At 43.6% G+C, this 12,334-nt stretch overlaps 1 protein-coding gene across 4 annotated transcripts in view; it reads left to right on the top strand.

Annotated features, from left to right (window-relative positions):
- The window catches only part of KLHL29 (kelch like family member 29), a 390,113-nt gene that overhangs the window by 360,448 nt on the left and 17,331 nt on the right, over positions 1 to 12,334 (top strand). For all 4 annotated transcript variants that reach the window (XM_068183349.1, XM_068183350.1, XM_068183348.1 and 1 more), the window contains one exon: positions 7,189 to 7,382. In XM_068183349.1, the coding sequence (XP_068039450.1) occupies positions 7,189 to 7,382 (194 nt within the window). The remainder of the gene's footprint in view (positions 1 to 7,188; positions 7,383 to 12,334) is intronic.

The following is a 12,334-nucleotide window of genomic DNA, read 5'->3' as shown; positions in this document are numbered from 1 at the left end:
TGTTTTTGTGAACACAGGAAGAAGAGAGCCCAGGAAAGAGATGCTGTTTCATTCCATCTCGCGATAAAGATGAACAGCAAAAGACTGTTGAGGAGTCTTGAGAGTTGTCATTGATTAAATTATCTCTTTTCAGTTTTCCTTGGGCCTGATTTCTGTCTCTTCTCTGATTCTCTCTCTTTATTAAAGCATCCAAAATGCTGGTCAGCTGAATGAACCCTAAATCAAGCAGAGTCCCTCCCGCTCCCTCCCTCTCATGTCAGTCACCCCAGCCCTCACCACAGATGACATTGCAGCCTGCAAAGTCACACTCAGGCCCTCGGTGGCCCCTGTTTGGCTCAGTGAGAGCAGCAGTGCTGGTTTTCCATTGTACCAAGCCCACCAGGAGACCTGGATGTGGGAAAGGAGCAGATTTCCTCCCTATCATTTCAGTGCACACTGCCTCAGCCACAATAAGGATGTCTTGTCATGGGGATTTGCTAAACCCGTGGTTATAATTAATCTGCTGTTGTCTATAGAGTGGCTTGTGAGACAGAGCAGTGGAAAAAGTGCAACATGGCCTCCTTTGGGCTATGCCAGGAAATGAGAGAAGTTTAGGGATGTTTCCTTTTTTATTCTTCATATTAAAATGACAGTAGGGGGTGACAGAAGTGAAGCATAGCATGGCTGAAGCTTTGTTTTAGGAAAGATGTTTCAGGGTCTGCTGTCAGAAATGCAGGTGAGGGACGGCTGACTCTCCCAGCAGTGCTGAACAAAGTCAGGCCTTTTCACACAAAAGCACTTACCATTTGGACAAGGCAGGATTCAGGAATTTAAATTGCTGTACCTATTTTTGCAAGCAGTGAGGATTTCTGAATTTGGATTGCAGCTTTGGAAACAAACATACTAAAATACAAACTAAAATTACTTTAATTGCTGAGTTGGCTGCTGTGTTACAAGCAGTGAATGCCCATTTTTTGCCTCTGCTTTTCTTCTCTCTCCTCCTCTAGAGCTACAAGAAACCAACTTTCTCCCACCATATTTCTGTGTGGATTGCACATTCCTCTTTCTAATACTGTGTTGGTTTGGATGGGACAGTGTGATGCAATCGCTCAGTAAGGGGTAAAACTCTCTGTCATTCCAGCAGGTCATATAAAAGCACTAAATTAAAATAATGTGGCATGGTCTTATGCTCCATGTCAAGTGATGCCAAAAATTACATTTACCTCTAAAGTTATCACTCCTCCCCTCAGTGTGGAATTGCAGACACACACTCCTGGGTTTGGGGTAGTTTTTCACCTCCTAGAAGGCCTCTGAGATTATAGCCCTGTTATCCCCCCAGATGGAGGTGCAGGGGCTTATCCAGGCCTGACACACAATGCAGTGCTGGGCTGTGCCACCAGTGTGAAGGGCAAGGCACTGAACATCCTCCCTCGCTGGACCACCTACCACCTCCCCTGGTGCACATGCGGCTTATCTTTCCCAACCACATTTTGCTTTCTGCTTGCTCAGTCAGCCCAAGCGTGACCATGCCCAGCTTTGGCCAGGTTCTGACGTGTGTCTGCTGGCATGGTGAAGAACATGTCTCCACTCCAGAGTGACTTATCCTGACCTCACCAGTGAGCAGACCCAGAGAATGATGCCTACAGGGTGTCTCACCGCAGTGGGTATTCGAAGACAGAGAACACAGCATTTTCTCCCAGTTTCTTTCTTGTTCTCCTCCTGTTTTTCATGGAGTTCTTTTAATATTTGATCCTAAATGGTTAAAATCTTACAAATATGTTTTTTACAGCATCTTGCTTTTTAAAAGCAAATGTCAGACCACCTTAGCCATACATGATGCCACCTGCCTACACTTAATACATGTGCTGCACCATTACAAAGCATTAAAGCAAGTAGGGACCACTGGACTCGTAATGATTTATGGCATCAGCTCCTGTGTCCCTCTCTCCATGCTTTCGGTTGTGTCATTGATGCTGAAGGGTGCAGCTTCACCCTGAAATTCTGGTGCCACTTAAAACAGCAGGTGTTTTCCCATCAAATTCAACAGTGCTGAGATTCTTTACCCTTTATCTGCCATTTGTCTGTAAGGAGGCAGCAAAAATTCTGTCTCAATGGATAATATGGGACTATCAATCACGAACAGATGAATAGGAGTCATTCGTTACTCATCTTAAAATAATACGCATGTGCCAGAGGGGCTGAGTTATAAGTCCATTTTTGTGGCTGTGCATGGGTATACATTCAGGGAAAGTTATGTTTTTGCAATGAGTGTTTAGGGAAATAACAGCATGGCTGCAGTTCTCCATCAAGCCCCTCTGGCAAGGTTCTGTGTGACAGGAAGCAAGTCATTAGGTGTTAGGCGAGAAGGTATTACACTTTCTGTCTTCTGCTGAGATATGAGTTGAGTTGGGAGCTGGTGAAATGAAGTGGATCCATGAACTAGGTCTTTAGATAATGGATGGGCCCTGTAATATATGCAATTTGAGAGCCGAGAAGGCTGCGTATGCTGACAAGACAATGTATGTGACTGGAAGTGTGGAAATGTGGGTGCTTTGTGGTTATTATATGTTTGAAGGACAGAAGAAGATGAATCCCCTTAACCTGACAGCACTTTTGCAATAAGGTTGTCTAAAATTGGGAGATAACTTTTGTTGGCAGTGCATACGTTGAAGACAGACTAAAAAAATCAGTGTAAAGAATAAGCTTTATGCATTTTAGAAACTGGTTCAGAACCTACCATTTTACTGAGATATGATCATGTAGGAATTAGGGGTTCTCCCCCAAGGAAGGTGGACATTTCTTCACCAGGATTGCCATGCACTGGAACAGGCTGTGCAGGGGAGCGTTGAAGTCACCATCCCTGAAGGTATTTAGAAGTCATGTAGAAGTGGCGCTGAAGGACATGGTTTAGTGGTGGGCTTGGCAGTGCTGTGTTAATGGTTGGACTCAGTGATTTTAAAAGATCTTATCTAGATGAAAGAAAATTAAATATATTGCCTTGTCTTAGGATAGTTTCTTAAGCCTGTCAGAAGAAAAGAAAAAAGGCAAAAAATAGTAATTCATTGTTGTAATTTTAAATATGTGAATCATCTGAAGAGCAGTTCAATGACACAGTACTGCTTTAGTTTAAATAGAAGCTTTCCTGCAAATAGAAATAAATAATTATAAGTGAAGGATTTCTTGCAGACTGACAGAAATGGTTAGTGTGTAAGCAGCTGACCATGATGTAAGGATCTTATAATGTGAATAAATGAAAATATACATATGACTGTTTAACTTAGAAGGAGAGAAATTAAGAGACTGAGGAGGAAAAAAAATACTGTTTTCAGGTACAGAAGAGATCAAAAGTCAAGAAGGCAGTGAAGCAAGTGGCACAGCTTGAAATGAAGGGTTTTCTTCTGTTAATACTGAGGTGGTAGAGAAAGAGCAAGGAAGGAGGAGTTGAATGAAATGAGTGAAGGACAGGGAAGATCAGTCCCACAGATTAAATCCTAAGAGTGAAGAGTTGTGGAAACCAGCAAGGTTTTATTTCTGCATGTGCTCTCTTCAAGCATGAGCTGTATCTTCTGCTGGGTTCAGATCATTTGTTGTATCATGGGTATATAAATTATACATATGCATATATTATACATACACATACATAATATATATACAGATAATGTACATACACACATATATAAGAGATCTAAAAGCATATAAGGTATGTGTGAATAATGCATAAATCAGCAGGTAGTGAGTGCACAAGTGTCAGATGAGATCCCTGTGCTCAGTGCAAGTGACATGTGAATGACAGGTGGGGACACGTGTCCTGCAGGGCCGGGGACCGGCAGGTTGCTGGGGCAGAGGAAGGAGCGTGAGGGCAAGTGTGTGAAACCTCACATGAGTCCATAGCGTGCAGGGACTGCAGACCAGGAGTCAGTCGTGTGAAAGGAGATGTCCTTGAAGATTCAAGTTCAGCAAATTGGATGGGCTCAGTAAGCCCACAGCCAAGGACAAGCATGGACACACCAGGAGGGAGCGGTGGAGGAGAGGGAAGAAAAACCTTTGCTTGGCTTGAAGCCAGCTCACATTATGTCTCCATCTACGGCTCCAAACAGGGGATTCTAATGCAAAGCTTGACTAATGGAAAGAGATCAAAGTGATTATTCTTTGAATCAGTTTCCTCCCTGCTGGCCCTTGAGCAGGGCTGGTGTGACAGGCAGCCAGGAGCCCCATGAGCACCAGCGGCCATGGTGTGATGGCAGTGCCAGAGATGACACAACAGATGGAAAAGCCCTAGGGCAGGGAGGTAAAGCAGGTGCCAGTATTTTCTGTCCTGGGAGGTTACAAAGGTTTACCTTCGTTCATTTTTAAACCAATTTTGTTAATCTGGTGCAAATCCTTGTGTGAACACATTAAGAGCTGACTTGAGATAGACCAAAATGATGGAAACCTGCCTTGCAGAGACTTAAGGAGCTTAGACTACGTAGTTTATCCCACAGAAGGTAAAGAGTTGACTTTATTATTTTCTGCACGTCCATATGTGAAAGAGAGAGATTTGATAAGCAGACAGCTTTATAATCCAACAGGGAAAAAGAAACAAACTTTCTGGTGGGTGGAAACTGAAGCAAAACAGACTAGAAATCAAGTTACCCATTTTGCAAGGAGGGAGTGAACTGGAGGAATAAATTCCCAGGGGATGGAGGGACTTGGTAGACAGCTGTCAAGAATCCTTGAAGGCATCAATTTCTCCTCTTCAGCCTCAGGACTAAGGTAGACACTCACTTAAGAGAGTTGCTTCACTGAGCAGCCCATGCAAGACCCACATTAGATGCCCATGTTAGGTAGACAAGAACTTGCTTCCACCTGCTTTATGGTTCACTGATTTTTTCAACCAAATGACCTTCAAGAAAATAGTGGGGGGTTTAAGCTTCACCACATGCACCTGTATCCAGTAGATCTTCAGCCTTTGGCTTTCAGCAGATGAAGTGGAACTCGTCATTTTTGGTTTCTCAGTGGCAGATGAAGGACAGTAGGAGAAAGAACGGTCAGCTCTGTCATTGCAGAGCATAAACAGAGAGCAGTGGAAGTGGGTTAAAAATGGGGTCTGAGGGACCTGAGGCCTCAGGAAGGAAATTCATCCAGAAAAAGGATGATTGTTTTTGCAATTTGAACCTTTCCGCAGTATTCCTATGGATGCAGGCCTCAGCCACACCCAGCCCCCAGCATACGTGAAGGATATAACTCCTTCTTCCCAAAAACATATTGGGACGACCAGAAAGTCATTTCCAAGAATGTCCTTGTCTTGGGAGCTGAAGTGTGCCAGGTACTTCTGCCAGCAACAGGGAAGGGACTTGGCTGCTCACTACCCCCATCTCAGACCACTTTGACTTCCCACAAATGTTCCTGGTGCTAAATCAGAGTAGATGGTGTGAGACAAAATATATCAGTTGACAGGTGGAATGGTCCTAAAGGAGGAACAAGAGAAAGAACACTAGGTCAATTCTCAGCTCTGTTGTTTTTCCCATTCTATACCCAATTATAACCAATTTTTTTAACAAGACATCAGGAATTAAATTATCAATTACTGCAGTAGCTAAGTTAACAAAGTATGCCCCAAAAGCAATGTGTGAAACTTTATATTATGTCAGATTTTTTTGCATATCTGTTCGGGTGGATGTGAGTGCTGCTCCCGAGTGCTGTGGGTGAATGCAGGAGATGCAGCATGTGGTGACTTACCTGGAGGAGCTGCTTGTGCAGTCAAAATGCATCTGCAGGCTCAGGTTTGGTACAAGAATCAGCCCAGTAAAGGTGTGTCACTGTGAATGCTCCCAGCACCATGTTGTTTAATCTTGTTATATTTCTTCTCTTTGATCTCTTCTTGTAGATGAATTTAATTTCTCTGTAACTAATTTAGAGCATCATACAAGGCAGCTCTCCATGCTCATTATAAGGGACCTTCCTAATTTTTTTTTTAGTTAAAGTTTGCCTCCCTCTTGCTTTTGCTTCAGTTTTATGAGTGTGTTAATTACTTTCAGTTATATTACTAGGAAACTCATTAGTGCATTTTTATTAAGCACATTATTTTCTGCTGTTTATGCCATTTTTATCATTCCTCACTTTTATTTTCCCCAGGTTTGAGCAGTGGAAATTTGAGGGACATGTTACAGAGGGAGAATTCCCTTATAGCCAAATCATATTTTGCAGATGGGTTCATGTTCATCAGTTCATTTCATGTTTGCATATTGCATATCACTGCCTTTAAGAGCAAAAGCCCTGAAATTGTGGTGAGGGCTTCTGTTCTGACAGTCAACAGCTCTGAAAAATCACTATGCAGAAATTCCTGTTTGACTGCATCTGTCATTACACGGAAATACAGAAACCTAAAAATCACATTATTCTCCACAGTCTTGAAGACTCATTTTAGAACAGCTATTTGGATCCCTGCCACATTATCTTTAAAAAAGGGGGATGCCTGTACTTGTGATGTTGTCTAAAATGAATCTTCATCCATGGATTGTTAACTGTACATCCCTTATGGTCAATGACTTAATTAAATCAGATACTGATGACCTTAAAACTAATTTAGCACTTTCATGCATACTCTTTTCTGTTTGATTCATGTCAATTACAAAGGCAATGGTGAAATCTTACTCCAGTATTAACAGCTGCAGCATCCTGAAATGAAGCACAGTAGCTTGGTTTGCACAATGAAAATTAAATGGAAGCAACTCATTCTGGCACAAAATGAGAGTTGCTGGTCAGTTAACTAGAGTAAAAGGAGCCATCATGTTGCATTATGTTGCAGGTGAGATGTGTTCCACAAGCTGAACAACTGAAGTATATTAACAGTTGCCTGCCCTCAGTCACTGTTGGATATCTCTGCACTGATTAGCAAGAATAATCTCATTGTATACTCATTAAAAGAAATTAATCAGTGGAAGACATCTCAACAAAGATGTCCCCAATTTCTGCACCTTGGACTATAATGAGATTTGAGAGGCATACGCAGAAAACAGAACCAGCTTTTTCTGGGCTTCTATCCATGTTTTAAAACCTTAGAGAAAAGCATTCATTACACCATTTACCAAGTGGCTGAATTTGCAAGATGTTAAAAAAAAATACATTTCCACCTCTGCTTTTCTTCTGCTTGCCAAGCTGCCTTTCTGTGCCTGTCTGTGCTGCCCGGTGCTGCTCACCTCAGCTCACTGCGCCTGCTCTCGTCCCCAGGTACGACACCATCACCAACCAGTGGGAGACCATCGCCCCCCTGCCCAAGGCCGTGCACTCGGCCGCGGCCACCGTGTGTGGGGGCAAGATCTACGTCTTCGGAGGGGTGAACGAGGCCGGCCGAGCCGCGGGGGTCTTGCAGTCCTACATCCCTCAGACCAACTCGTGGAGTTTCATAGAGTCCCCGATGATTGGTAAGCTGTGTGTGGTGTCAGAGCAAATCTCCATGCTACAGGTATCTGAATGCCTTTTGCAGAAAGCAGAGGAGTTGTGGGGCAGGAGGGGATATCCCTATAGCATATTGGCAGGAATGCATAGATATTATACCAGAGAAGCAATTATCTGGATTTCCGCTGAAGGCAATTGTCACTCATTAATACAGACTAGTTACCAGCTAGAAGTGATGAGTTCAAAGCAGAGGAGAAAAGAAATCAGTTGCTAGGTGTGAACAATTAGCCATTTTAGATTTTAAAAATCTCCAAGTGCAGTGAAACTTCATATTGGCATCATGTGTTGTCCTATATGAGCTGAAGTAGTGGATTATCACTCATGGGTTTGTTAAAATGCTGCCTGTCCAGACAGGCATTCTGAACTGGGATTTATCAGTGATGATCACAGGCATATGTGCTTCAGAGGCTGACAGCTTCAAGATGTAGTTTATTAAAACTGTGTTTATTAGTTTATGAAGCCCTTGAGCTCACCAAACATAAAGAGCAAGATGAGAAACCAGGTTTTCCAATGTACCAGCCAATGTCAGAGGTGGTGGCTTACTTCCAAAATTAGAACAGCACTCAGAAGTTTGCAGCTTACTTGCTTTCTGTGGCAATTTGCACCCTGAGTGTTTAGGCTGCTTTTGGCAATGAGGTTTAGCGCTCAGCCAGGCGTGGATGCTCCTGCAGGCAACAGCTGACCTGGGTCATCTGCTCTGCACTGGGCTCTGCCAGCCTTCGGTCTGGCTGCACCCAAGTGGCCAAAGAAACAACTCCCACACAGTTGTTGGAGAGAAGCTGTTTTCAGAGTGGTTTGCCTTCACCACCTAGTTCAGAGAATCATACAGTGGTTTGGGACCTTTAAAGGTCATGTAACCCAAGCAATAACCAAGGACATCTTTCACTAATTCAGTTTGCCCAGAGACCTGTCCAACTTGACCTCGAAGTTTCCAGGGATGAGCCATCTACTGCCTGTCTGGGAAACCTGTTCTAGTTTTTCATCATTTGTGTTGAAACTGTGACTTCATTTTTAAAAAATCATCTTCTCATTACTGAGCCTTAGAGCAATAGGAGTAGCAAGTAAGTAATCACAGAAGGACAGCTGTAAGGTATTCAGGTAAGGCCTAAGCATAATCGGAAACTTAGAATGTGCTGTTTTTCCCTTGTACCTTGTTACAATGATTCCAACCCTTTTGCTGTGGGTCCTGGTAGATCAGGACACGAGGAGCTGGTGCTCCGTGGCCACAGCCTCCCCTGCCCAGACCGCGCGGCCGCTGCTGATCCTGCGAGCGGCCTGACACAACATGACAGGCACAGGATGCGGCATGAAGCGCCCAGCGGGAGGGCGTTAGCCGGCCACAGGCATGTTTATGTAAGACAGCAGCACAAACAACCCCACTGCCCTGCCTTTCCATCACGTGGCTACAGCTATTGCTGCTCCTTTAATCCACTGACTGACAGTGTGAGGTTTTCCTGGCCTTGCAGCATACTGCAAAAAGGAGTGCATTATGCAAAGTTCTATTCCTCATCCTTACCGTAATAGTTCAAGTGCCACAGGAGCTAAGGAATCATCCCCTGGGCTCGTTAGGGTCTAGCAAGCGTCAGCACCATGTGTGCTTAACAAAAATCATCTTAACCATCCAGAGTTGTGTTCATCACCCATAGCTTTAATAGAGTTGTACTATTATTTCTTAATAGTGCAAAAGTACATTAAAGATTCTCGTGAAGTTAAAAGACGGTATTTATGTTTTCTTGGTGTAAGCAAAGTTCATTAGTTAAGCTGAAGGCATAAAATATATGATAAAACAAGGAGTTCTTTGTTGGTTAATGTATAACGTCAATTTACTTGCAAATAACTTAAAATAACACAAAATCTGAAAAATGGCACCGCCATAGAGAATGTCTGGGAATGTGAACTGGTGTAATGCCCGATCTTCACTACAAGGCAGTGGTAATTCTGGTAATATATTTTAATTTCACCAGCTCTACAGAAACCATAGTGTCACCAGTATTTTTAAAGTATCCCCCCAAGAACTAGATGCAGTGCCAGGGACAGTACGGACTAAAGGAACGAGGAAGTAGAAGGAGCCTTTTGCAAAATGGAGCTGGGATCAATCCTGACATGATCACTGCCAGGCTGCCTCTGACAGTCTCAGAGCCTTTTTGTGTTGATTTGTGAATTCCTAAAGTTTACCTCTGAGCTAAGGCAACTGAGATGTCTGATGGTGGGTTCTTACAAAGTCACCCCAGAGATCAGTGAAACCTGTTTGACCTCAGATAGGACCACAGTTTATTTAAAAATGTCTCAAGCATGCTCAGATATGCAACAGTAGCTGCAGGTATTAAAACCAGCCAAGGTCTGTGGAGATTTTTAGACCAGTAGCACCTGTCTCAGTCCACTGTGGTATTTTATGACAGTGAGTTGAATGCAGCATGGCATATGTTTGAACCCAAAGGGTCCATCTCTTTCAGAGCATCACATGCCAGCCTAACCCAAGGCAACACTGGTATCAATCATGGCTCATGTTTTGTCCAGTCTGAGTGGAGGTGAAGCAGGCTGGACACTGACATCCTGCCTGTGCAGAGGAAATACAGACTGGAGACTGATAGCAAGTCCACACAGCTCAGCCCTTGCTCTTCTGCCTGGAATTCTAGGAATATGCAGTGAGTTCTAGGAATATGCAGTGAGTTCCCATTTATTCTGTATGCTTCAGGTGTCAGGAGGTGTTGGGACATGGATGCTTGTGAGCAGTAAGTATGACACCAGGCTCACTGACACGCTGCATGCGGATGCTGCGGAAGCCTTTGGGCGAGTGTTGGTCACACACATCCACATTTGGGGAGGAGAAGGCCTTCCTCAATACCCCATCCTCTGCCCTGTGTCAGTTCTTCCCCACCTTGGAGTGGGCAGATGTTCCTGCAGCAGTGCAGCCCACAGCTGGATGTCACTGGGAGCCTCACAGGGCTTTCACACTGCATATTTATAGTAAACCACGTTGTACATCCCCTTCTTATGTTTTTAGATGTAAAAACAAATGTCCTACATGAGTAAATGAACTGGGGCTATGTACTTGCAGCATCTGCCTTTCCATTTCTGGACAGGATGTCTTGTATGGCTGTGCTAAAAATGTATTCCATGCCCAGCTTCCTGAGCTTTGTCTTATTTAACGAGATGGCCATAGACATGCTGAAGTCAGGGATTCTAAATAAGCCTAATTACTTGGTCACTGCCTTTTAGATCACATTGTGCCTTTCTGACAGGGCACTAAATTATACCTTTTTTGATACTCTGAACAGTATCAAAACAGTCAGTGTGGAATTAAAAGTTTTTATTAACCTTTTTTGATTGTAAGAAAACCAGTATTTAATTACCATGACTATTAAATTTTTAAATCAGGTGAGAACCAGAAAACAGAGATCTAAGATCTGTGAGTATTTCTGGTTTCTAATCCAAGTATCTAGTTCCTCACCATACCATTTACTCCTGCAGTGATATCTCAGACCAAAGTGGGACAATCATAGACCTAAGAATGCAAGACCTATCAGGAAAACAGCACTAGAAGCATCTGTGCATTTTTACTGCACTGTCCCATGGCTTATTTTGGCTAAAGTGAATAATTTTTTTTTTTTTTTTTTTTTACTTTAGAAGAAAAATCAGATATATGTCTTGGCACTCTCCCAAGACCAATAGTTTGATATTTGTAGGGGAATATAGCTGGATTTCACCTGAAAGTCCCACAGCAGTGAGTGTTTCATCTCATTCTTCAGTGTATTTTTCTTCCAATGACCACTTCTTAGTGTTTCTCAGCCTACTAAGCTTGAATTTTTATCTCACCTATTTGTCCTCTGTACATGCCTTGTGTTCCTTTCAGAATGACTTTTTCCACTCCTCAGTGTTGCCCTACCTATTCTTTGCCCTGCAAAATGAGTATTTTTGTGTTGATTTTTATTCAATGTCCTCTTCACTCCTACCTCTCCTTTATCTCCATGGCTGTTCTTTTTCCAACACTCTGAAACTGAAGTTCACCAACATGTTGCCCATAAATTTGATGCTAAAGCTGCCCTGCGGTGGAAGGTGGAGCCTCCTGCTTTGACATGGGCCATGCCCACCACACATACACCAAATGTGGTGTTTGCAAGTGAGGACACTCAACTTTGGGGTCTCCAAGGAGGGTTTGCTCAAGGGTCAGTGGAGAAGCCACTGGCAGCCAGTTGTGTATCTGGAAGAGATCAGCTCCCAGGAGAGCTCTGAGCCTGCAGGGGGACATCCAAGCCCTCACTGATCACACAGCAGCTTCACCTGGGCGTCACGAGCTGTGTTCAGGATCAGATCATAGTCTCCTGGTTATCCTACAGCTGTGCCATTCTTGAGGTTGTTTGTAGAGTGTTCAAGGAGGGGAAGAGGCACTTATTATTAAAAGCAGGCTTAGTTTGTATGAACCAGACTCCTTTCTCTAATCTGCTCCATCAAGTGCATCATCAAACTCTCTACCAGGCACCCACACCTGCCAGGAGACAATTTGGTTGGAGTTCTGCCTGGACCTGTGGGCCTCCTGCATTTCCTCCTCCCAATAAAAATGTTTACCTGGCTTGGTTATAATAACCTTTTTCCATCTGAAGTGCTGCTGCCATTCATTGCAGTGCCCCTTCAATCTCTGACCAAGTGCATTACTGGAAGGCAGTGTAAGATCTTTGAGCAGCCACAGAAGGGAAAACAGGACTCTGCTACTTGGCCATGTAATGCAAGGAGAGATGTGAGAGCCACAGACACATCCCAAGAGCAGCCTGTCCTCCCTAAGAGAAGAGCACAGCAGCAGGTTAAATCATCAATCCCACGTGAAGGACACCTCTGGCTCAAGGATTGTCATGGAGTGTACACTCCTTCCTCCAATGGCCTGTCACAGAATAGAACTACTGGCTTATCTTCCTGTAGCAAC

This window comes from Anomalospiza imberbis, chromosome 3, assembly GCF_031753505.1.
Source record: "Anomalospiza imberbis isolate Cuckoo-Finch-1a 21T00152 chromosome 3, ASM3175350v1, whole genome shotgun sequence".
In the NCBI taxonomy this organism is placed as follows: Eukaryota; Metazoa; Chordata; class Aves; order Passeriformes; family Viduidae; genus Anomalospiza; species Anomalospiza imberbis.
Note: the sequence above shows the minus strand (reverse complement) of the source record. Positions and strands in the feature narration are given on the sequence as shown.